The sequence below is a fragment of the Lutra lutra genome, chromosome 15 (assembly GCF_902655055.1).
Source record: "Lutra lutra chromosome 15, mLutLut1.2, whole genome shotgun sequence".
NCBI classification, from domain to species: domain Eukaryota; kingdom Metazoa; phylum Chordata; class Mammalia; order Carnivora; family Mustelidae; genus Lutra; species Lutra lutra.
In genome coordinates this window covers 35,631,243-35,655,730 of record NC_062292.1, presented here as the reverse complement: position 1 = coordinate 35,655,730, position 24,488 = coordinate 35,631,243, and the positions used below count along the sequence as shown (strand labels likewise).

The 24,488-nt window shown below is 48.8% G+C and overlaps 1 protein-coding gene across 2 annotated transcripts; it reads right to left on the bottom strand.

The window, feature by feature from the left end:
• CD34 (CD34 molecule) lies at positions 1-24,208 on the bottom strand. Of its 2 annotated transcripts, none has more exons than XM_047704836.1 (8): positions 24,075-24,208; positions 13,171-13,353; positions 12,276-12,529; positions 10,945-11,025; positions 2,979-3,129; positions 2,691-2,743; positions 2,211-2,375; positions 1-1,504 (listed from the first exon to the last, which is right to left on the bottom strand). In XM_047704836.1, exons 1-8 carry the CDS (start codon positions 24,151-24,153, stop codon positions 1,319-1,321), a joined length of 1,152 nt encoding a protein of 383 aa, XP_047560792.1. In that variant the 5' UTR covers positions 24,154-24,208; the 3' UTR covers positions 1-1,318. The 2 variants fall into 2 exon arrangements, with proteins under 2 accessions (XP_047560792.1, XP_047560793.1); XM_047704837.1 differs by lacking the exon at positions 1-1,504 and adding an exon at positions 1,511-1,646.
• Between the last annotated feature and the right edge of the window lie 280 nt (positions 24,209-24,488).

Here is a 24,488-nt window from a genome sequence, read left to right as displayed (position 1 = left end):
TGTGTCTCAGTATCACTTTAATTACAGTATTTACACACACCATTTTGTATTCTGAAATAAAATCCACCCAGTCTTCCTATCTCTGGAAAGTTCTATTTCCAACCGTCATTGAAACCAGGATCCCTGCTCACCCCTCTGGAAAAAAAACAAAAATGCAAATAAGAACCCGGGCCACCTAGAGGCGGCGGCTTGTGATAAAGGTCCTCTGGAGTTGTCAAGGGGACCTGACTACATGGTGGTGCAGAGCAGTGAGGGTCTGGGGTGGGGGAAGCAGAGACAGAAAGGATTCTGCTGGGAGACTGAGTCCACAGCTCAGCCCAGGAGTCAGGGGGAGGAAGGAGGAAGCCATCCAGATCAGAGGATAAGGCCAGGACCCAGCCTCCAAGCAAGGGGCTTCCTCAGAGATGCACAGGTCAAGAGGCTTGGCTCAAAGATCTGGTCCCATGTTCCCGTTCACTCGGACCCACAGGGGGAAACCGAGGCCCAGGATGAGACTCTGTGAGCCCCAGAGAGACAAGGACTGAGCCATTCCCTCTCACTCATTTGTCCCCAAAGGTAGGAATGCACGTGTCCATGCACCCCTACTCTGTCTCCCAAACAGACACAAGACATTGTTCAAAACTTGGAGCCTCCTTCCAGGCTCAGCTGGAAAACAGTGCAGGCTTCTGTACGTAGATGTGGGAGTAGAAGGTGTGGAGCTCATGGGAGCCTGGAGAGCAGGAGGGAAGCCAGCGCCTGAATCCACAGTTGACTTGGCGTGGGCATAAGGGAGACAGTTTAAGACAACAAGTCTTGCTGGTTATATCATTACAAAGGACTGGGTACACTGGGTTGCTCTGGTTTCCCTAAATTGGAGAAGACAGACATGAGGAAGAAACAGGAAAAGGCAAAGCCTCCTGGGAGGAAACTGTAGCCCAGAAAAGCCCATGTTTCCCCTGTGGGTTCTTTCAATAAGGCGGAGAGGAGGGAAAGGGAAGCTCATGTGTGAACAATGCAAGATCGTCCCCTCCTCCCCCCAACCCTGGGAGCTTCTCTGCACTTTGGAATTTCCCCCTCACACCTTTGCTCAAAGTAGACCAGATTCTAGGCTTAGTGAGCTGAACGTGGAAAAGGCAGGGGTCACCTCCCGGTCCCCCAGGGGGAAAGAACCCCTCAGCCTGGTGCAGTGCGGGGCCCCAGGAACGGCCTCCAAGGGTGTGTGCGACAGGAAAGGGTAGAATGTAAGGGATGGTAGCTCCAGCATCGAGGCAGCCTGTTGTCAGGTGCAGGGAGGGGCTCCTTCCCCAGACCCTGCCCAGCCTCGCCCCACCCAGCCGAGTCACAATTCCGTGTCAGCCACCACGTGTTGTCTTGCTGAATGGCCGTTTCTGGATGTGGCCTGGCCGGTCCCGTTCTCCTGAGCCCCTCGGTTCACACTGGCCTTTCCCTGAGCCTCAGGGGAGGACCCAGGGCCTGAGCTATAGCCCTGGCCTCCACCGTTCTCCGTGTAATAAGGGTCTTCGCCCTAGACAGTGTATAAATAAAGGAGCATTATCTGGTAAGCAGGGGAGTGAGGTGGGGATGAAGGTAGGGGGAGGGACAGAGGGGGGGTTGCAGCTGCATGTGCAGACTCCTTCCTTCCTGAAGAGCAGTCAGGGTTCCAGCTCCTAGAGGAGAAAGGACAGAGGAGAGGCACCACACCGTGCCACCACGACTCAATCACCAGCTCCCGCCAGCAACCAGGCAGTCCCCAGGACGGGATAACCTCCCCAGAGTAGGGAGCAGGCTGAGGCCAAGAGTCAAACCCCAGCCTTGCCTCCCTCGTCCAGAACACTTCAAGAGTAGATTTTCCTACTCTGTGTCCCCTTCTTGTGAGCTGGATGGGACCCATGGGCACTTAATATGCATGCAAATAAGTGTGGCTGATTTAGCAGCCTGTTCTGGTCATACCCAGCTAAACTATGCCAGGCAAAATCAGAAACAGGTGACAGGAGCCCTCCACTGCCCCAGTGAGCAGGTGGGCTGACCCCCCTAGGGCCCCCTCCCTAATCTGTTCCATATCACTCAGCCTCATCCACTGACACGGTGATGTGCGTGAATGCACATCCACACGTGAGGGCACAGAAGTACCCTTTCTGGGATTTCTCCTCCCCCCACTTCATGACATTTGTGGACTGCCCCAGAAGGCCACTATCTTCCTCATTTTCTTCACCCTAGACCCGCAAACTGACCAGCCTTTCTCCTGTGGGGCTCCAGCTACGGCGGTTCATCAGGAAATAGCCAGTGGTTCCCAAGATAGCCAGCAGGATCCCTGAGGTGACCAGTGCAATCAGGGTCTTGCGGGAATAGCTCTGGTGGCTCCCAACATCTTGTTCGGTGAAGCCACGGATCCCCAGCTGGAAGGGAAGACACAGAAAAGACAGACCATCCCATGTGGGATGTGAGTTCTGGAGCCCACGCTAGACCAAAGAGTAGAGAAACACAAGACTTTGACCTCAGGGATTTTTTGAAACAGGATTTAAGACTGACATCTCTTGATCAAGCTGCACCGTAAAATTTTGGTTCAGGCACAGAAAGGTAAAGACTGTCAGGGAAGGATGGAGAGATAGGAAAGATGGATCTAGAAAAGGGAATTGCTTTCTCCCCTACTTGAGTGAATTCCCCTGACCCAGTTCTCCCTCTGAGAATTCCCATCATCTTCGAGAACTTACCTTTTCCAGGTCAGTCTGGTGCTTCTGCAGAAGCTGGAACTTACTGGAACGTTCTAGAATTAGAAACAGGGGCTGCTGAATCTAGAAGCTGGAAGAGCTGTGCCCTCCTAGGATGTTCTAGATGACGGTCTGATGGCCAGGATGGTCCATCTCAGGAGAGCCTCTCTCATAGTTAGCTCTTCTCCCTAGCACCTGTGCTCTTTAAGCTCAAATACTAGATTTCTATTCAGGAACCTCGAACTTCAGCCCCACTCCCCCCCCAGACCCCAAGACAGAGGCACCCCTTACCTGTTCTGTTGGCCAAGACCAGCAGCAGGCAGTGAGGGCTCACCTCAGACTGGGCCAGGAGCAAGGAGCACACCCTGGCCCCAGCCTCAGCCTGCTCCTTCTCACATAGCACTTGGGTCAGTTTCTCTTCATTGTCCTTCTTAAAGTCCTCCTGGGAAGACAGAGAGAAATGGCCACCAGAAGAAGAAGTTACCCACGTACCCCGAACTGCATCCGGAGCGTCAGGCAACAATCCTGATTAAAGTCACACTGTTACTCTCTAAATAGGAAGGACCCTTTCTTCCCCCTACAATTATAACTAGAGAAAAAAAAAAAAAAATCCTGTGAACTGTATACGTGGAAAAATCTAATCAGAAAAAAAACCTCCAGAATTTCGCAGTACCAAAACATCTATGATTCGGTGTCGCAGGTGGCACTGTAAGGGGGCCGGGGACGAGTTCAGGGAACATTATTAAGGACCGTCCCTGCACACATATAGTATTTTCAATTAAATTCAGAAGAAATTGCCAATACCAGAAAATAGGAACAGGGCGTTACTGACGAAGAGAAAAATCGTTTGTTTCAAGGTTACAACAGCCCCAAATGTTGGAGGAAAACCCCAGGGAAGTGAGGAAGTACAAATCTCTGGCTACAGAGTCAGTGGCATCCGCGGGCCCTTCCCTCCTACCCCCCAGGGGGCTCCCCGAAAGCCCGAGTCAGACTGAAACCGAGTTTTTCCACCACCCGCTTTTCCTCATTAGCGGCATGGAGCCTAGTTGTCCATGAGGTTCACAGATTTCTCCGGGTTGCGGGTTGGACTCTCGGACCCAGGAACCCAGCCCCCTGAAGACACATCCTCATGATTCTTGGGCAGCTGAGTCCCGGGACGGGGATGAATCGCAAACACTGGCTGTGCCCTTCCAACTCCCTGTTCCCGCTCGTCCCGGGGGGGGGGGGGGGGGGGGGGGGGGGGGGGGGGCTCCAGCAGCCTCCGTCAGGGCAGGAACCGAAACCAAGACTCTCTGCTCCGTCCGGAAGGCAGATGGCGAGGAGGAAATGCCTGAGCAGCTCCGGCAGCTTTCCTGTTCGGGGAAAGCTGCGGGCGCGTGTGAGGGGCGTCCGCGCCGAGCCTCCGCCGAGGGGCGCGCTTCCTGTTTGTGGGGCCGCGCCGCGCCTTGGGGCCCTCCCGGTTTGGAAGGCAGCCTGGGTATTTTCCTAGTGCGGCGGCCCGCGGCAGGAAAACCCAGGCTCCTTTGCTCCTGCACAAGGCAAAGTCGGGATTGGATCGAGGCCCCAGCTTTCTTCCCTCTGCTGGAATTAAGGGAGTCGAGAAGGAGCTCCCTGGGCTCGAATGAGGCCCGAAGAGCGGCGCCAGCTCACCTCCAGGTCTCAGAGAGAGGAGTCCAGAGGGAGCCTCAAGAGGCCCTCAAGAGCCAAGGTCACAGAAAAATGAAGTCTCGGGCCACTACTGTTTCACCCCTGAGGCAAAGGTCTTTCAGGAAATACTTGGATAGAGGCTCTGTTTCTGGAAAAATCTGGTTCTTACAAAGAGCATCTGCCGTGGGCAGTCTGGACTCGGTGGGATGTGGTCAGCGGTCTCCTTTTTCTCTAGGCCCCTTTCTCTTCGGGGAGCCTTCTGTTGCTCCCCTGTGAGCACCACACCCTCCCCAACCATGCCTTCTGGATGAGGAGGACGGAAGTCCTGCCCTGGGTGACTCCGGGCTTCTGGAGTCTCTGGTTGAGGTACGTCTCCTGCCTGAGAGAGGCAGAGGGACAAGGGCTCCTGCACAATCTAGACAAAGCCACACAAAATGGCACAAACTTCCTCAAACCACAGAATCTTAAGAAGCTGCACCTCAACCATAGTCACCTCTTCTGACATGTGGGAAGCCCGGATTGTAAGACGCTGTGCGAAAATCTCTGCACGTGTATCCAATGCGTGGTTGGGTGGTGGTGGGGGGAGGGCAGCTATGAACTCTTCAGAGTCGGGACTCTCAGTCTGCATGCCTGGCTGTGAACATACATGACGTTTACTATGTCTCCGGCGCTGCTCTGAGTGCTTTACATGTACTGACTCATTTAGGCTTTGCATAACCCTCTGTGACGGGTGTTATCATCCTCTCCGTTTGACAGATGAAGAAACTGAGGCACAAAGAGACAGGTGACAGAGCTAGTTCCATGGTAGGCATCACAACAAAGGGACGGCTAAAGTGCTTGGACATTCAGAGGAGGGTGAGCACACATCAGGTCTGGGGTTAGCAGAAATGTGACAAAGTAAGCCTTAGAGAATGCAGAAACTGTGCTGGAGAATCTGGTAGGGACAGGCCTTCGGATGGCGCGGTGGGGGGTGGGGTACCACAAGGGAAGCCCAAGTGTGTGAGAGCCTGTGACCTTCACAACCTTGGCTATGAGAAGATGGAAGGACACCGCCTTCTCCTTCGGATTCCCCATCTTTCAAGACTCCCACCTCCTCCATGAAGTGGTCCTATCTTGCATAGACTGGGCATCAACCTTGCCTGTGCTATTAACTAGGTTCTTTGCAAGTCATGTAACTAGTCTGAGTGTGAGTTTCCTCAGCTGAAGACTGAGTTGTGACCAACTCAGTTGGTAGAGCAGCGCACAAAGTGTGTAGAACCTAAGGGGGCACTGGGCAAACCGCATAGTATGGTTACTATTCATAACAGAAACACTATGCACACCCTAGCCCCCAGAATCCACACTTTGAGGTTTGATTTTACTCTGCCTTACGGTCAGAGTCATTTCACTCTGGCTAGACTGTAAGGCTCCTTAATTGGGGGAGTGGGTGTACATTACATAATTCCATCATTTTGAACCCAGGCTGCCCTAAGCATAGCACCAAGCGAACAAAAGAACTCACTGAATTGTTGTTCAACTTAAGGTCCCAATTGGTTTGGCCTCCACACAGGGTCCCTCCACCCTTTGCTTAGTTTCTTGGACTAAATTCAAGGGAATAACAGCGGCCGGCCTCCCACTTTGGAGTCCAGCGGCATCAGTGGATTGTGTCGGGGCCCGGAGAGGAGCAGGTGGATCCTGAACAAAGCACAATGCTTTTCCGGAAGCTTGAAATAAACATCCTCCCCCCAGAGAGGCTGTGGGCAGATATCATGGGAGAGTGGGTAGGAGAAAGCCACAGCCTTTGCCATTTTGCTCATGAGAATCAGATTTGTGAGCCCCTAGCCACATCTGCTCACACATGGTACTCTGCAAAAATAATACGGACAATAATAAAGCCATCTAACCTTTCCTGGGTAGCATATCCTCAAACTCTGCCAAGACTTCTAACATGTTAAAGAAGCATGTTAAGCACTGGAGTGGGGAGGAGAGGGACAGGTATTTTTCTAAACGAGCCTTAAGGTTTTTCCCAGTTCTGAGATTTTAGAATCAATGCTCATTCTCTCTCTCTCTCTCTCCCACTTTATTGGGTGTGAGTTTGACATTGGAGGCAAACCCTTGTTTTCTTTTAGAGACTAGAGTGAAGGGCCTGCTACACGTCACACAAAGGGGCAGCGGGCCAAGGGCAAGGAGTTAGGCTGTCTCTAGCTCTCAGGCTCTCTGCAAGAGACACACTGTTGGAGCGCCTGGGTGTCTCAGTTGGTTAAGGAACTGCCTTTGGCTAGGGTCATGATCCCAGGGTCCTGAGATTGAGTTCCACATCGGGCTCCCTGCTCAGTGGGGAGCCTGCATCTCTTTCTCCCTCTGCTACTCTGCCTGCTTCTGCTCTCTCACTCTCTGTCAAATAAATAAATTTAAAAAAAACTATAAAATTCTTAAAAAAAAAAAAAGACACACACACACACACACACACACACACAGTCTTCATTTGTCCTCCATCTGTAAGTTATTTTTTCTGCATGGAAACTGACCTTTAGTGTTTGGGCAGAGGGCAAGGAAGGCGTGGGCTGGGGGAGATGATCTGGAGGCTGGAAGCAAACTGCCTTCGATGGAGTCAATGTGACAGAATAAGGGTGATGTGAGCTGGCTGAGTAGGTACAGCCTCGGCATAGAAACACATGTGGCTTGGAAGAAAGAAAGGTAGTTCTCAAAAACAAATTCCTGGGCAGATGGCTTGAACAGAGATTTCGCCAAAGAGGATATGCAAATGGCCAGTAAGCACATGGAAAGATGTTCAGCATCACCAATCATCAGGAAATGCCCATCAAAATCCCAAGGAGATACCAGCTCCTGCTCATTGGGATGGTTACTGTATAAAAAAACACGATAAATGTTGGTGAGGATGTGGGCATATTGGAACTCTGGTGCTCTGTTGGTGGGAATGCAAAACAGCGCAGCTGCTGTGGAAAACAGTATGGCGAGTCTTAGAAGACTTAAAAATAGATTTACCATGTAATGCAGCAATTCTACTTCCGAGTATCTACCCAAAGAAACGAAATCAGAGTGTTAAAGAGATATTTGTACACCCACGTCCACAACAGCATTATTCACCGTGGTAAAAGGTGGAAGCAATCTCAGAATTCTTCGGTAGATGCAAGGATCCACAAAATGTGGTCTATACGAACAATGGAATATTCTTCAGCCTTGAAAGGGAAGAAATTCTGACACTTGAGGAGATGATGCTAAGTGAGAAAGGCCAGTCACAAAAATATAAAAGCTGTATGACTCCCCTCTCGTGAAGTACCCAGAGTCATCAAATTCATAGAGACGGAAAGTAGAATGATGGTGGCCAGGACCTAGGAGGTGGGGGGATGGGAAATGGTTTCATGTGTGTAGAGTTTCAGCTCTGGATGATGAAGAGTTCTGGAGATGGCACAACAATGAGAATGTTCTTAATACCACCTAATACCACTGAACAGTATGTGGACTTACGAATGGGTAAGGTGGTATGTTTTATGTTATGTGTACTTTGCCACCACTAAAAATTTTCTTGGTAGATTCCCCCTGGATAAATGGGTATAGTCTAAGAGAACAAAGTCATCTCACATTTTGGTAAGTATTTGGGAAACCATAACCACAAAAACTAAATTGCCCTGGCGCCGTGGCAGAGAGAATGAAAATCAGACTCGGAGTGACAGGGGCTGCTAATGAGGACCTGAAGATGGGGTAGCAGGTGCTTGAAAAGAGCGTGGGGTTGCCTTTCCTCCCCCAGCTGGTAGAGGTGATTTCTGTCTAAAGGTGAGGCTGGGGAGCAAAAGGAGAGTGGCTGAGAAATAAGTGTCTGCAGACACACGGACAGAAGATAGGTCTGTCTGATACACACAGTGAGCACTGCCAGGTCAGATCCTCCGTGCGGCCCAGTGCAGAGCGAGCCTTTGGAGGGCTGAGAACAGGCATCCGTAGTTCTGTCATGGTCAACACTACCCCTGATGCAGGAGCAGCCAACATGACCCAAGTACTCAAGGACACGATGCTACGGGAATTCAAGTCCTTCATGCTTCTCATTAGGCTGCGACTAGGACTTGAGTTTCCCACGGTTAGAACCAGTGCCTTGAGGCCCTCTGATGCTAAGAGTACAAATGCAACCCAAGGAAAAGGAGCAGGCACCATGCTGCTCACAGCCCCCGGAACAGACTGATCATAGACAAGCGCGCACTGGGACTCAAGGAAAAGGAATCTGAAACACAGTCGGGAACTTTGGCCCAAGATTCTGAGCAAGGATTGCTGACTGGGGAAAAGTTACCTTGGGGAGTTTAGGAGGTACTGCTGCTTAGGGGCTGGGGCAGAGGAGCCCTCAGGAAGAAAGGGGGACCAGCAGTGGCAAAGGGACCAGGGAACCGGTAGCAGGATCAGGTGCTACCGTAGAGCTCATTCATCATGAGCGGCTCAGAAGCCTTCCTTAGGATGCCAGAGGGCTTGCTGCCTTTCCTCATCCCTACACAGAGCCTCTCCAGATCTCAGAAGGGAGCACAGACCTTCTCAGCTGTGGCCTGAATAGACGAGACAGTAAAGAATACAGAGAGAAAGCAACCACGGCACAGTAAGAGGGGTTGTTTCTGGAGTAGCAGTAAGTTTCCGGCACTTGTCTTGAATGATGACCCTAGTTAAATGTGAACCTCAAAGAGCAATGGACAGGGGCGCCTGGGTGGCTCAGTGGGTTAAAGCCTCTACCTTTAGCTCAGGTCATGATCCCAGCGTCCTGGGATCAAGCCCTGAATCAGACTCTCTGCTCGGCAGGGAGCCTGCTTCCCCCTCTCTCTCTGCCTGCCTCTCTGCCTGCTTGTGATCTCTGTCTGTTAAATAAATAAATAAATAAATCTTAAAAAAAAAAAAAAAAAAGAGCAATGGACAGATGCTTAGAATGCTTGGCAATTAGTTCTAAATCGGTGGGACAAAGAAGCAGCATTCTGGCATAGGAAAATAAGTGCTTAACCAGGACATTACACACACACACACACACACACACAAAGGATTTGGCAATTTTTAAAAAAATAAGTAGAGTTGAAAATCAGTATCAGAAACAGAGTATTACCTGTACATTGTACATTCATGTTTAAGTTCACTATTTTGCAAATTGCACTTGTTAGTCTATTGTGTGAACTTGTGTCTTTGCAATTCCCATTGTTTTTAAAAGTCCTAGGCTAAATAAAGACCTTAGGTATAATTTTAAAAGATCTGTGAGTCAGAATGACCCAACTGATAATCACAGGTAAAACAGGGGTAGTCAGAATGGACAAAATAACTAACCAAATGTTTTCTACAGACTACAGTCCACCCAGGTCTTTTCCAATCTATGCAATCACACACCACATACATGGCTCCCTTAAGTGGATTCCCAACCAGTAAGGAAATGTTTTTTCCTACAAGTTAATAGGAAGAGTCCTGTCATTCCATTCTTCGTTGAGGAAATTGTAACTGTCAGGAAAGATTACTGAAACAAAGCAAGGACGTCTGCTATCACCATTAAAAGTTAATGCGTACTGTATAGTCTTACCAATGCAATAAGACATGAAACTGAAACAAAGTGTAACTACTAAGAGGGAGGAGAAAAACAATGTACAGTGGTAGGTAACATGACAGCTGGCCTTACAAACAAAATGAATGAACTAGAAAGCTCTTTAAGTAACAAGTAAGTTAAAGAAAATGGCTAAATTTCAGAACTCAACTTTCTAATATACCACCAGTGATCAATTAGAATAGTTAATGGGGAATCTATATTATAGATAACTTTAAAAAGTTCATAAAACCTACAGGGAAAAAACATAGCTTTTGGTTTTTAAAAACTAAAAAGTCAATATGCTGAACAATACAAGAGTAGACCAGAAAAATACAGAGGGATTTATAGTGGCTCCAATGAAAAACATTTTCTTAAATTTTGACAAGATGTTTCTGAAGTTTTTCTAAAAGAATAGACAAAAAATACATTTTTATTTACAGTGTAGTGAGCAATGAACTGCCTAGATGGATATTAAAAGCACTATAATATAAAAGGACGATAATTTTTAAAAATTTAAATAAGCAAAAAAGACAAATCAAACAAATAAAATATCTCTGAGGAATATGCCCTGGTACATATAAAAACTTAATAGAAGCTTAAAAAAAAAAAAAAAGAAAACAAACCAGCATTCCAATCAACAATGGAGGGGATCATTCAATAAATGTTAGGAAAATCAGTTACATGGAAAATACAGCATTACAGCATAAAGACATTCTATATTGATTAAAACATTATTTGTCAATTATAGTAATAAAATGGTATTTTAAGTTACTGGTTTATGTTTCAACACAAAAGTAAACTTAAATCTTGACAATGTACGTATTCAATGTACTCAAGAGGAGGGAAAAAGTTAACTAAATTTAAATAAAATTGTTTTTGCCTTCTTTGCCCACCAGAGGGGGCCTCTTACTCCCTAAACCCAAAGCTCAGTGTTGAAAAGTGCCTGACCAAGCTAAATTCTCCCCATCCCACCAAAGTCTCATCCAGTCCAAGATGGCTTAAGGATGTTCAGAAAGGATTGTGGAAGAAGAGGGAGGAGGAAAGGATAAAGGTGAGATGGAGGGGAGTTTGACTTACACAGCTGGAGGTCTCATTTAGCTCTAGGCAGATACCTTGGGTCAATTTCACTTCCTTGACTTGGGAACATTTGATTTCTCCCTGTATTAAAACAAAAACAAAGTAAATAAGCCAGTATCTTTGCCCCCCATTCTCCCTCCCCCTACCTCTTTTCCAGTTTAATTTCTGTGAGGTACTCTTTTAAGGGGTTTTAGGAAAAAGGAAATTTAAAGATGTTAGGGGACTAGAGCTATATAATGGTGTTCCTCCCTTCCTCTGTCTCACTCCCAACCCCATCAGATAGTCAAAACTTGTGTTACTAGCCCAGGCTTGCCAGCAAGTAGCTATTTGCAGTCTTGGTAAACATTAGCTTGGATGGTACAGAAAAGGAAGAGGGGAAGAACTTTTCCCACTGGGGCTGTTTTCCCTGCAATGGATTATATACTTGCAAGTAAGGCCCTGTAAGCAAACAGATAATGGGGTGGCCAGGCAGAACCTGGTGACATTCTTTTTCCTCTTGGCCCCTAGGACTCTCCAGATTCCTCATCTGGTTCCTTTAAAAACAGAAACCCAGACAGGTTCCTCATGCCTGCCTTCAGGCTCCACGCCCCCATGTTTTCTCCCCTTCCCACTGAAAGCTGTTGACAACCACGGACCCCAACACTGAGCTCATCATCCCTGGTCTGCCCAGTTCTTCACGGCTTCTCTATTCCTGGCATACTGTCAAACCCTCTCACATGCAGGAAATGGTAGTTGTCCTAAACATTTTTGGAAAAGTCACCCCATTAAATGGAATATGGTTTCCAAATATGCCCAAAGGGAGATGGTGCCCTGGTCAAAGCCCAGACCAAGGGTACAAGCACGAACCACAGCAGACCTCCAAGAATCCCCCCTGAGTTTCTACTCCCTAGAGATGCAACACCCACAGTATAGATCAGCTACCTGTCTCTACTCCTCTCTTCCCTATCCTTTCCAGCAATATTTAAGCTGCCTATCTTCTTTAAAAAAATATATATATTATTTATTTATTTAGAGAGACAGAAAGAGAGCATTGAGGAGGGGGAGGGGCAGACGGAGAGGGAGAGAGAATCTCCAGTCAACTCCTTGCTGAACACAGAGCCCAACATGGGGGTCGATCCCACAGTCCCAAGGTCATGACCTGACCCGAAATCAAGAGTTGGATGCTTAACTCACCAAGCCACCCAGGCGCCCCTAAGCTGCATATTTTCCTTATTAATTGGTACATGAACCAAATCTCACTGGTTGGGATGAAAAGAGGTTGACAAGAAGAGAGGGTCTGCATAAATATGAAACGAGGGGGCAATCTGCCACTTTTGGCCCAATTCACCCACCTTGATGATACTTAGGGTAAGAGAAAAGGATGTATAATATTCAGTGGGGGATGTCACAAGGCTGGTGCTATTGTATGGAGGATCTGAAACATTTCCAAGTGGGAGTCTGGACTGCAAGGTCATAGCTGAAGTTGAAAAGTTGGTGGGGATAGAAGTTACTGTGATAGCTAAAGAGGTCTGTGACTGGACGGTAGAGTTCATGGTCCCAGACACTGGGATGATCTCAGAGGTAGATGTGATGTTGACTGTAGTCTCTGAAATAGACAAAAACACAAGTGTACATGTGCACATGTTTGCATAAACACACACACACACACACACACACACCCCTACACACATCTCAGTTCACCATCTTGAATTAAAGCCTTATAGAGAATGATACTGGCATGGACTTCCCAGAAAAGGGAATTTGGGAAGTTAAGAGCTACTTCATGTCCTAACCCTTACCAAACTGATTTCAAGCCAGCTGTTGGAACCACAGCTATAATTGAGAATATTACTAGAGATTCTTTTGGGATTGTAACACCGAACTGGATTCTGATCTACCCTAAAGAAGTCAAAAAGCACTTTGCACCTGAAGAGATTAGAGATTTCTAGGGAGTCCTCATCTGATCCTTATTTCATCACTAACCTGAACTCAGCACGAGAGCAGAGTACAAGGCGAATGACTGATCAGGATTAGCTGCCAAAGCTGCCCGAGAGCAAGCTGTCACTATAGGAGAATCAACAGGAACTTACTTCAGGGTCCCCTAAGCATGATGCACAAATCGTATTTCATGGGGCTTGTATATTTCCATCTGTGGGGGAAAGCAGGTCTGGTGGTGCTCTACCAATATCCTAATGCTTTACCCAGGCACCAGCAGCATCCCTCTGGGGCCTGAGACAAGCACTTTACCTGAGATGGCTGTTGTGGTCCCACTGGTGTCCCGAGAGACAGAGAGCAGGGTGGTATTTCCAAGAAGACTTTGTGTGGTGGTTTCCTGGTTGGATACATTTGCAGAAACAGCTGAAGTTAATTCTTGGGAGGTTGAGTTTGTGGTAATAGAAGTTATGTTTTCCATAGTTGTGAACCCAGAGGCTATAAAGAAACAAGGAGGACAAGTCAGAACCTAAAATCATCCTGGAGCCTCATGACATCATGACATCAAGAATATCCTTCTGGACAGGTGACTAACTTCTCACTACTAGATTTTCCCTAGGAAAATAAGGAAGGAAAAGCTTGCATGCACCAAGTGTCTAATATGGTACTATTTATAGGAGGGAAAAGTGGAAAGCAACTAAATGAATTACAAAAGGATAAATGCTAGAAGCATTTCACATACCATAATCATTACAAATAAAAAACTGTGGGAAAAAAAAACTAAAGCCACATGAGAATACAAGGCAATGTTTGTAACATGTTAGATAAAATATAAAAATATCAAATTCTATCTGAATAAATATCACAGAGATCTAAACTATAGGAGAGGAAGTACCTTTATTTCTTTTTTTTTAAAGATTTTATTTATTTATTTGACAGAGAGAAATCACAAGTAGGCAGAGAGGCAGGCAGAGAGAGAGGAGGAAGCAGGCTCCCTGCTGAGCAGAAAGCCCGATGTGGGGCTCGAACCCAGGACCTGGGATCATGACCTGAGCCGAAGGCAGTGGCTTAACCCACTGAGCCACCCAGGCGCCCCCCTTTATTTCCTTTTTAATGGGTCTTCCTCTCTCTGTCACTCTCTATCCCCTTGAGTAATGCAGTCTTGGAATAATCACTAGAGTCATGCCATCTCTAGGCAACCCCCTTAAAAAACTTCTCTCTGTCTAAGTCTTTCCCACTCCCAAACTCCCTCCATTCTTTCCCTATGGTCTGCAAACCCATCCCCTCCTTGTCTTTTGTTGAGGAACTCAGTAGGCCACCCCCCGGCCCCAAGATTTCTTTCAAGAAGCTCTGACCTAGGAATCCGATAGTGGATGGATTAGAGAACCTAAGGCCTGGTTGCCCATCAGATGGGGTGGGAAGAAAGCATAGTTCTGGCTCTGCCAGTAACCACGTAGCTTAATGCGTGTGCCTGTGTGTCTGTGTGTGTGTCTCAGTTTACCCATCTCAAGAGTAAGTGTCTTTCCCTCCATGGATTGTTGGGAAAATTAACGACAAATGTTGAATTGGTATAGCATACTGTTCCTGGATTTAATTATTCTCTGAAGATCTTCCTGAGTGTCCTTGCCCTTCCGTGTTTCCTGGGGCACCTCCCAGTGCCATCCTTACACCCAGGGAGGAAAACCTTCCTGACTGGACCCTGAACTTTAAAGTCTATATTTTGTTCCTCCTCCTACTGCCCTGCCCTGAACCGTGAGGAGTCCAGGGACCCAACAGAGATGTACCCTCTCTTCTAGGTCATACAGTGGGGACCAGAACTCCTAGAACGTCTTGCCCAAATGGCTCTTTGCCCACTTGAGGATCTTCATGGGGCCTTTTCTCCCAGTCTGTCCTTCTGAGGGTGAACGCACCTCCAAGGCACGAGGGTGGCCAAGAGGTGGCTGTTTCAGGAAGAAGGGGGACACTTGAAGCATGTGGGTGATGTGTGTGTCACTTGCATGCAAGATCCCCCACAATGTGTGCCAGATTTGTGGGGGGAAAGGCCAGAAGGACATGCTGGGGCCAAAGGCCATCTCTTCCTGCTCAGCCACACTGTGGCCTTGAATTCAGAGACCGACAGGGTCCCAAATTCAAAGTTGGCCTTCCAGAAGGCCATGAAGGTATGTTTTTTGAGGTAAGGGGCTAGAGGATATTTCATTTATAAGCTAACTGATAACTTGGGAGTACTTGGATATGACTGAGGGCCTCTATTCTACTCTTGGTTTGGGCTCTAGGAACGTTGGGGATGGACTTGGTACCCAGAGGTCAGCGTCCAGCAGCACCATCCTAAGGAAAGACGCCTGAGGATCCCAGGCCACCCAAAGCTTATTTTTAAATTTTTCTGATTGAAATCTAGGTCTGTATTTTGGGGGGTTTCCAGGTAAATAGCAAGGTAGAATGATGCCTCTTCTTTCCCTCAGCATCCAGAGGGAAATTAGGGTTTTGTTTCATTGTAATTCACTTGGGGCCAAGAATGCTGCCCTTAAAAACGGTGAGCAGTCTCATGCTCCCACATCTGCCTCCCTCCCCACCTGCTACAAGTAGATTGATATGAATGGTGAGGACAGTAATCATATCTTAATACTATGTGCAGGTAAGCAGGAAGAAGTGATATTACCATCTCCATTTTAGAGATAAGGACCTGAAACACCAAGGTTTTGGCCAAGAGGGGAAGCCATAGTTTACGTGGGGCAGAGAGCAATGGGGCCTCTGAGGTTTAGCGGACACTTGAGTGGAAGGAACAAGAGGGTCATGGAGTCTAAACTGCTAAGAATCAGGATACATCCTCCCTGCCCTTCCAGACAGAAAAGAATGGGCTCCTATCCGGTCAGGTGGAAAGTGGGCTAATCAAGATAAAATACTTGGGGAAGCAGATCCAGTCTTCCCCTGCCCTTAGATAGGACCTGTTTAGCAATCTGCCCCTAAGGTATGAACTCACTGAAGGGGGCATGGGGTGGGGACACGTGGTCACTGAACCGAAGGATCGTCCTCTCCGGGTACCACTCCAAGGCACCGCTGGAACTCCCCCTTGACATCATCCTTCCTTCCCACCCTTTCCTCTTCTTCCTTCCAACACATCAATTCCTGGGAATCCTATCTGGCTTAGGCCAGCCCAGCCTGGCCCAGCCCTTTTCTCTTTCCAAAGAAAGCTGGGTCTGACTGAGGTGATGTCATGCTTTTGAATCCCCTCCCCCAGGGCCTCCTTCACCCAGACAAACAGTTTTGAACTTTTCCAGATGTGAGCAGAGACCTGCTGCTCATTCTGAAGACAGAGGTGTCTGTGCCAGATGAGTGAAGCAACCCGGGACCCAGGCCAGCTACTGACCCACTAGGGTCAGGCTCCCGGTGGCCGCAGCCTCCTCTTGCCCCGTAAGCTGGCCAAACTCTGAGCAACAGGTAGCAGGATCCATCAGTAAAGAGAATGAAAGTTCAATCTCAGAATCACGTCCCTGAGCCTGGAGTGGGCAGGGATGCCTGCTGAGAGCCTGGAGAAACAGATCAAAGATGGAGACCAGAAAGGCAAGGCTCAGTGACGGGGTATGTTGTGAGCTGGTGTAGAGCAAGAGATCACAGTGGTGGGGCCTTGGAAGCCAGTCCAACTGAGGGGCTGCAGTAGAGGAACTGGTCAGGAGGGAGCCTCGTGGTTTTCCAGCTTCTAAGGCTCCCATGAGAAGACTGCATCTCACAGGAATAAAATTTACACGAATCAAGCCCCAGGTCTCTTTATATCCCATCTTCCCACACACGTCCATGGCATTAAACCATCAAATCCTGAGCCTTCTTTATCTGAGCTTCCGTTCCCCCAACTCCGTAAGGGAGTTACAGCAGCTAAGGGAGTTACAGCAGCTTACCAGTTAGATTCTAGGAGACAATCATGAAAGCACCACCCCATTGCATTCTTGACCGGAACCTTCCAGAAACATAACACTTAGCCCCAACCCAACAGAGCATTTTAAAATTTACAATCAAACAGATTAAAATCAAACAAAAGTACAATTTAAAATCAAACAGAAGGCTATCTTCTGCTGTTTACTTCTGATTCTACCTTTATTAGCTATGTCTCCCTAAGCACCTGATTTGACTGTGGGTAACCTGTTTGATCTTGGGGCAAAGGGAGGAAACAAGGTATCAGGTAGTTAGCAAAAATGAGGGTAAGAAGCCAAAATGGCCAAATAGAGGTCACGAAAGTCATGTAGTAAAAGTAATGCTTTTAACTTATAAGTATTTATTCCGAGGCGAGTATTCTTGTTTTCCACATGGTTCTAACAAGCTTGGTTATCAGATATCCTAGCTAAAGCTAAAACTTAGAGACTCTTAGAAGCAATCAATAAAGAGAAACAACAGCTTATAAAAGAAGAAACAGAGATAAATGAAAAACAGACGTTAGTATTAAAACCCACACCAGTCTGGAATCATTTAGGGTAGGAGTCAATAAATACATACACCTTAATAAGCATGAACAAAGTCACTGAGTTGCACCATAACCAAATTATTTTCCTAATCCAACTGAGTCATAAAAGTTAAAGTCCTCTTTTTGAGGGACACCCTAAGGAAGCAGGGGCCCAAGATATTACATTTTTAAGAGATTTCTACCTACAAGTAAAATGGAGAATCTTTTCATCTTGAAAGAGGGTATACAATTCCTCTGATCCAGAAAACTCTGCTCCCTAACCAGCTAAATTCCCATGCTCTTGGAGACTATACTTGGTCTTGTTTTGTTTTGTTTTTTTAAGATTTTATTTATTTACTTATCTGAGAGGGAAAGAGAGAGAGAGAGAGAGCACAAGTGAGGGAAGGGCAGAGAGAGAGAGGGAGAAGCAGACTTTGCGCTGAGCAAGGATCCCATGACCACCATGGGGCTTGATCCCAGGACCCCAAAATAATGACCCGAGCCCAAGGCAGACACTTAACTGACTGAGACACCCAGGTGCCTCTTGGTCTTGCTTTCCAAAGACCCTCTTAGGTTTAGTGGGGTTTTTTGCTGGTGTTTCCTGATCTCCTGGTCAGCAGGCTGCATCCCACCTTTCTGTTCCAATCCTGGCAGTTGGCTCCAGAGGGGTCTCTGGGAGGAATTCTTGGGTATCTCAGCCCACCAGGAGAGAGTACTGGGAAGAAGCAGCCTGCTGCCTCTACTGGGAAGCCCCAGCCTGTATTTCTTTTTTCTTTTCTTTACTTTTTTTTTAAGATTTTATTTATTTATTTGTCAGAGAGAGAGCACACACAAGCAGAGGGAGCTGCAGGCAGAGAGAGAGGGGGAAGCAGACTCCCCGTGGAGCAAGGAGCCCAATGTGGGGCTCGATCCTACGACTGTGGGATCAGGACCTGAGCCGAAGGCAGAGGCTTAACCACCTGAGCCACCCAGGTACCCCTCAGCCTCTGTTTCTGAAGAAATAGTGAAGCCTCTGTGCAAAGGGTGGGCTCTGCCCTCAGACCGTATACCGAGGTTTCTTTTCCCCATGCTTGCTGTCAGGACTTGGGATGAGGGTTCCTCAACACTCTAGACCTTACCTGTGAAATGGGAATAAAAACCGCCCCTACCTCCTAGTTGTTTTGAGCAGCAGAGGAGAGAAGGGGCATAAAGCGGTTAGCTCAGCTGGTAAATGCTCAAGAAATAGCGGTTATCTTTAGCCAGGGGCCCCTTCCTTCTGCTTCTCAGAGGCCTTCAGACACGTCTCTCTGCCACTTATCTGGCACAAAATCATATACGCTGCTTCCTGAGTATAGGTCTTGTCGCCTCAGTTACATTATTAATTTCTTTAGTGTCAGAAACGTCTCTTGGACTCATCGGTTCTATTCAGGGCATGAAGCATGACCGTCTGAACTCGGGAGAAGCCCTCAGATGGCAAGGTGCCCGTGGCAGGCATATTCACGCCCACCCCCTCTATGGAGAGCCGTCTCATTCAGGGCTCTAGTTGAAGAGGGAATTTATTAAGTTAGGGAGCGACCCTGGGAGGATAAGCAGAATTAGGAGAGCTCTAGAAACCAAGTCTCAGGGTTGAGGGTTTGGAGTTATTTCATCTAGATCGGGGGTTGGCGAACAGCTGCTGGACCCAAACCGCCCACAGGCCGTTTGTTGTATGGCCAGTGAGCTAAGAAGGGCTTTTACATGTTTCAAGTGTTGTAACATAAAACAGGGTAGAATATGCATCAGAGACAACATATGGCTTCCAGAGTCCACAATATTTACTATGTGGCTCTTGACAGAAAAAGTTTGCCAACCTCTGATCCAGAAAAGAAGAATCTGGGGAGGGAAAATAAATAACTTAATTTATTTAAGACTTTATTCAAGACTCATTTCACTTACTTAGTCACACTTATTTTTTGTCCTAAGCACCAGTGATGTATAAAGGACCATGCTTAGTGCTGTGGGGAGCACAGAACAAGAGAAGATTCCTTCCTGCGGTGTGGGGTGCGTGTCATGCCAAATTAAATAATCCCTGTCCTCGGAGTTTATCATCTAGTGGGGTCAGACAGATCCATAAGGATTGTCAGGAAGAAAGATCATATTCGTTCTGTGCTCGTTCCAAGAATAGAATTAGATTAGAGGTTACTGAAGATTGGAGCGCCCGGGTGGCTCAGTGGGTTAGGCTTCTGCCTTCGGGTCAGGTAAGGATCCTGGAGTCCCAGGATCAGCCCCACATAGGACTCCCTGCTCAGGGGGAGTCTGCTTCTCCCTTTCCCTCTGCTGCTCCCCCTGCTTGTGTGCTCTCTCTCTCTCTCAAATAAATAAAATCTTAAAAAAAAAAAAAGTTCCTGAAGATTAACAGATTCTAGTTAAGAAAAGAATTGAAAGTTAATGATTAGAAGATACAAGAAAGCTAACTTCATTGTAATACAAAGAAAAGCTGAAAACAATGTTTTATTATTGTTGTTGTCTGTTTTGTTTTGTTTTTAAATGGAATGAACTGGGGAAGTGCCACCCGCCTTTTCCGGGAGCAATGAGGAAGTGTCCTTGTTAGGTGTTTCATTGAGATTGGGCATCTTGGACTGGCACAAAGAACCCACCTGTCACCTTCCTACGGTTCCTCTGAATCGAAGCTGAGAAGTGAGCATAAACCAAGTGTCTGTGGCCTGGGGCTACCAGCGGGCTGGGATTCCCCTTTAACAGGAAAATAGCTGGTCTTGGCCCCCACCTACTCACCCTGGAACCCCAGGCTCCGAGCTTTCCCTGGGGAACCACCGTTTCCCCCAGTCCCCTCTTCCTTCATTCTCCACTGACTCCTTTTCTGCAGCTCTGTGCCTCCCTGTCCTCAGGCTGCTGCCGTTCTCCTTGGTGCCAACCAAGCACCCAGTCCTTTCTTCCAGAGCACACTAATACTAGGCAAATGTGTGTCTAATCAAAGGTTTGAGAGCCTGGTGCCAGCTCACAGCCCAACCCAGAAGAGACAACGGCATAAGCTTGAACTCCTTAGACGTCACTGTGTTAAGCACCCCTGTCACACCAGAGAGTTTCTTCTTGAAGCAACTTTTCCACCCTTGGGCACCACTGTTTCTTTGGTGGTTCAGGGACCTCCCCTCTTCTCACTCTCTTCCTTCTGGCCTCTGGATCCCTGCAACCTGTGTCTCTTGGGCCCGTTAAACACAAAGTTCCACTTAATTTTTATCCTGCTCAGCATCTCAGTCTCCTGTCTGTCCCTGCATATCCAGGGCCTGTTTTGTTGTTGTTGTTGTTGTTGTTGTTGTTTTTTACCCAGAGATTCATTAAAGCATTTTCTTTTCTTTCTTTTTTTTTAATTTTTTTAAAGATTTTATTTATTTATTTGACAGACAGAGATCACAAGTAGGCAGAAAGGCAGGCAGAGAGAGAGGGGGAAGCAGGGTCCCTGTGGAGCAGAGAGTCCGATGCGGGGCTCGATCCTAGGACCCTGAGATCATGACCTGAGCCAAAGATGGAGGCTTAACTCACTGAGCCACCCAGGAGCCCCAAGACATTTTCTTTAACAACGCAACTGGCCATCTAGAGATGCTGCTCTGCTCCAAGGTATCAGTTGTGGGTTCTTAGTGTCTTTTCCCCACAGATCAAGAAGAAGCAGACTTCCCAATTAAGCCAAAAGGCCTTTTCCTTCACATCCAAAGGGAAGCAGCTTGGTCTGGGATGGGGGTGGGCAGGCCACAGAGTACAGGTGCTATGAAGGACACCTCGGTCCACCCCTATTTGTGTGCAGCTCACTCCCCCAGGATGCATGCCCCTTTCTCCTCAGCAAAGTCAGGAGCCGTCGGGATGAAAAATCATAGATAATGTGTTTTTATTTCTTAGCTGAGAAGGGAAGAGAATGTTCTCATTAGAGAAGTCAAAATCCAGAAAAATAGGAAATTCTGCCCTGGCAACTCCGAGCGTTTTCTTTTGGAGGGTGGTGTTTTGTTCTTTTTCTACACCTTCACATTTTCACTTCCCCACACTCGGGACCATTTCGTGAGATCAGGCAACGTCAACGAGAGAGGGAGGCCAGGCGCCCTCAGCAGAGCTGAGTAACCATCCAGCCTGAAAGTGAGCCCAGGCCCTCCTGCCCGGGCTCTAAGGAAATCAGGCAGCGAGGCCCCGCAAAGTGGAATTTGTTCCTCCTTTTAAAATTTGTTTTAGTAAGACTCTGCGCCTGAGTTTATCTGCTGCAGTTTGGCACTCTTTGCCCTGAGCTCTTGGGGACAAAAGACTCAGAGAAGCAAAGAGGTGAGGACAAGCGAGCAAGGAGGCCCAGGAAGTGGGGCCAAAGGGATAAGAACAAAGATGCCCGGGCGTGTTTTCTCAGTCAGACAGGAATCCTGCTGGGGACTTGCATTGGCAAAGGTGCTGCCAGCTGGACCGACCCTCCAAGGGGGCCACTGAATTAGTCAGAGGTCCCCAAGGCTGCTCCTCCTCAGTTGCCATGTGGCAGAGATTCAAAGGGTGGAGTCCTCTCTCTTCTGGAAAATATCTGATAAAATTCTTTTCCCTTTTCTTTTTTCCCCTCTTACATGTAGCCCCAGACAGGATATGGGTGTGGGGTCAGCACGCACGAAGGACCCAAAGGAAGAAGAGGAATGTGAAGGGGCGGGACGGTGTGGGGGGGTCCTTATGGCGAGAGGAAAGATAGGCCCTGGAGGTCTTGGAGGGAACAGATGCCCTGAGCCTGACAAACGGGGTTTCCTAATCCCCTGAAAAGCTTCTCCTCCCAGCTGGTGGCATGGCAGTGCTACCTGGTGGCCTCTGAGCTCCCACTCTGACTCTGGTCACTGCCCAGAGCAGCCCGTCCTCAGCACGAGGAGTCTACTTTTGGTTGACTGTTGTGCCCATCCTTATGCCAACTTCTCATGGAGACAGAAAGACCCCCAGGAACAAAGCTCTCTGTCAGTGTAGATGACACAAAACCCACCAACCCCTCAATGCCCTAAAATTTGCAGTAACAACACGAAATTCTTGCAATATTCCTCGGTTAGCATTTCAAGGTATGGTCACTCACTCATTTGTCCCACGATGTATACCAGGACAGAAAATGACTCCTGGCATTAAAAAAAAATAAACAAACCCTAGAAAGTTCTCAGGGAAGACGTAAACCTCCAGACTGGCCCAAGACATCTGGCAAGATCGCGAATAGGGGTCTATGCCCCAGCTGTCACCCCCAAAGCTGAGACAGGGGAATTCTCAGCATATCTGGCCCAGATTGTGCCAGAGTTCAGTCGCTCTCCCCACCTCCTGCTACGGGCCAAGGCAAGACTGAAACTGGCCAGCTGAGGAAATATAAAAAGGGTGGGCCTCACTCGGCCCGGGACCAGGTCATCACAAGCTGTGTAGCCAAAGGAGAGGGGAACATTTGATCAGCTGTTCATCAACTCCCCCCTGCTGGGAGGGCACCTTCTAGCACCCAGAGGAGTTCCCCGGTCTAGGACTTCATCAGCTCGGTGACAGCTTTTTTCCCTGCCCGACAGGTCAACGGCTGCCAAACTGGTCAACCCAGAGCCTAACTTAGAGCTTTCTCAAGCCCGGAGTTTCTCTCCAACTGGGTGGGCACAGAGGGGGACAGCAGAGGACAATGAGAGCAAAGGGGCCTAGCTGGCAGGCCCAGGTCACTCTGTGGGGCCCTGGTGGGTGGCCTTCCGGATGGAGGAAGAGTAGGGAGCCCTAGAGGGCTGGAAGCAAAATCTTGAGCAAAAGGGAGAAAACCAACCAAGTTGAAGAGCTTCTAAACACAATGAGATGAGATGGAGAACGTTATCTCCAAATGAAAGCAATTAAGAATAAATATTTATTGAGCATCTATTACCTCTTCACCAAAGTGAGAGCAAGAGCTTAAGGAGTAGGGGCAAGTGTGGGTGAGTGGAAGGGCATCCACTAGGCTGCTAACCTATTCACTAGTTTTAGAACTTGGTGGGGGGGTTGAGGGAGGGGGAAAAAGCCCCCAAATGTAACAAGTCTCAGTTGGTGCCAGGGTTGGGGATGCCAGGAGAGAAGGAGGCAGCCCGCAGAACAGACTCCATCTGCCGCCAGCTTCTCTCCAGCGGATTGGGAGTGGGTGTGGGAAGAGGTAGTTGTAATTCAGCTTTCCCATCTTAAAGGCAAGGATCGTTTCAAGGTCTGTTCTTCATTCCACACTCCCCTGGTCATCTAACTCAGCGGGATTCCTGGGCCTCCAGGGCTTCGGAGCCGGGGCCTCTTCCCAGGCTGGCCTCGATCCCGTTCCTTAAAGGTCCAATTCAGACTTGCCCTGTCCCGGTGGTCGAGCGGGCGCCTGCGCTTTTTTCCTAGCAGCCTCTCAGGCCTGGGCTTTCGGAATCAACTCCCAGACGCAAAACTTTCCTGCTTCTCCCCTCCCCTCTCCTGGCTCTGGCTCCAACTTTGCGCTCCGCACCTCTAGCCATGCGAACAGACTCTGGCATCTTCGAAGCGCTTTACTTTAGAAACAACTCCAAGGAGTCTCACAGCTCTGACTCCGGGAAGTCCAGGGCGCGCACCTTGGGGGAGCTGACCTTGGCGGCGGGAATCCCCCGCCCTGCCCGTCCACCCCGCCGCTTCCCAGGTGACGCGCCGCTCCCAGCGGGGCGCGGTTCAAAGGGCCCCGGTCGCGCCGGAGCCCGGAGCCGCCGTGGGCGTGGGGCGTGAGTGGGGGTCGGGGTCCCTTCCCCCCAGCGCCCCGGGGACTCTGCGCGCTCGGCCGCGGGAGAGCGAGGACCCACTCCGGCCGCCCGGGTGCGCGGCCGGTACTCACGCAGCAGACTGAGCAGGCAGAGCGCGGTCCAGCCCCGCGGCATCCCGCGCCCAGCGCGGGCGCCCCTGCCGACCAGCATCCTTCCAGCGCCGCTCGGGAGAGATGCGCTCAGCCCGAGACGCGCTCGGCCCGCGGGACGCGCTGCCCCCGCCCTCCGCCCGGGAGCGGGGTGGGCGAGCTGGCTTTTTCCCCTCCCCTCCCTCTTTATTCCTGGCAAGGCCGGCCCCTCTCCTTGGCCGCCACTACCGTGAGCTTCCCCGCTCAGTCCCACAGGCGGAGGACGTTAGCAGGGGCCGGGGTTGCCGCCGTGGAGGCCAAAAAAGGTGGAGGTTTGTGTGGGCCCCAGACGACTCGTTCAACTTTATATAGAGGCCCGTCTTACTCCTTCAAGCTCAACTTTCACTTAACTTTTAA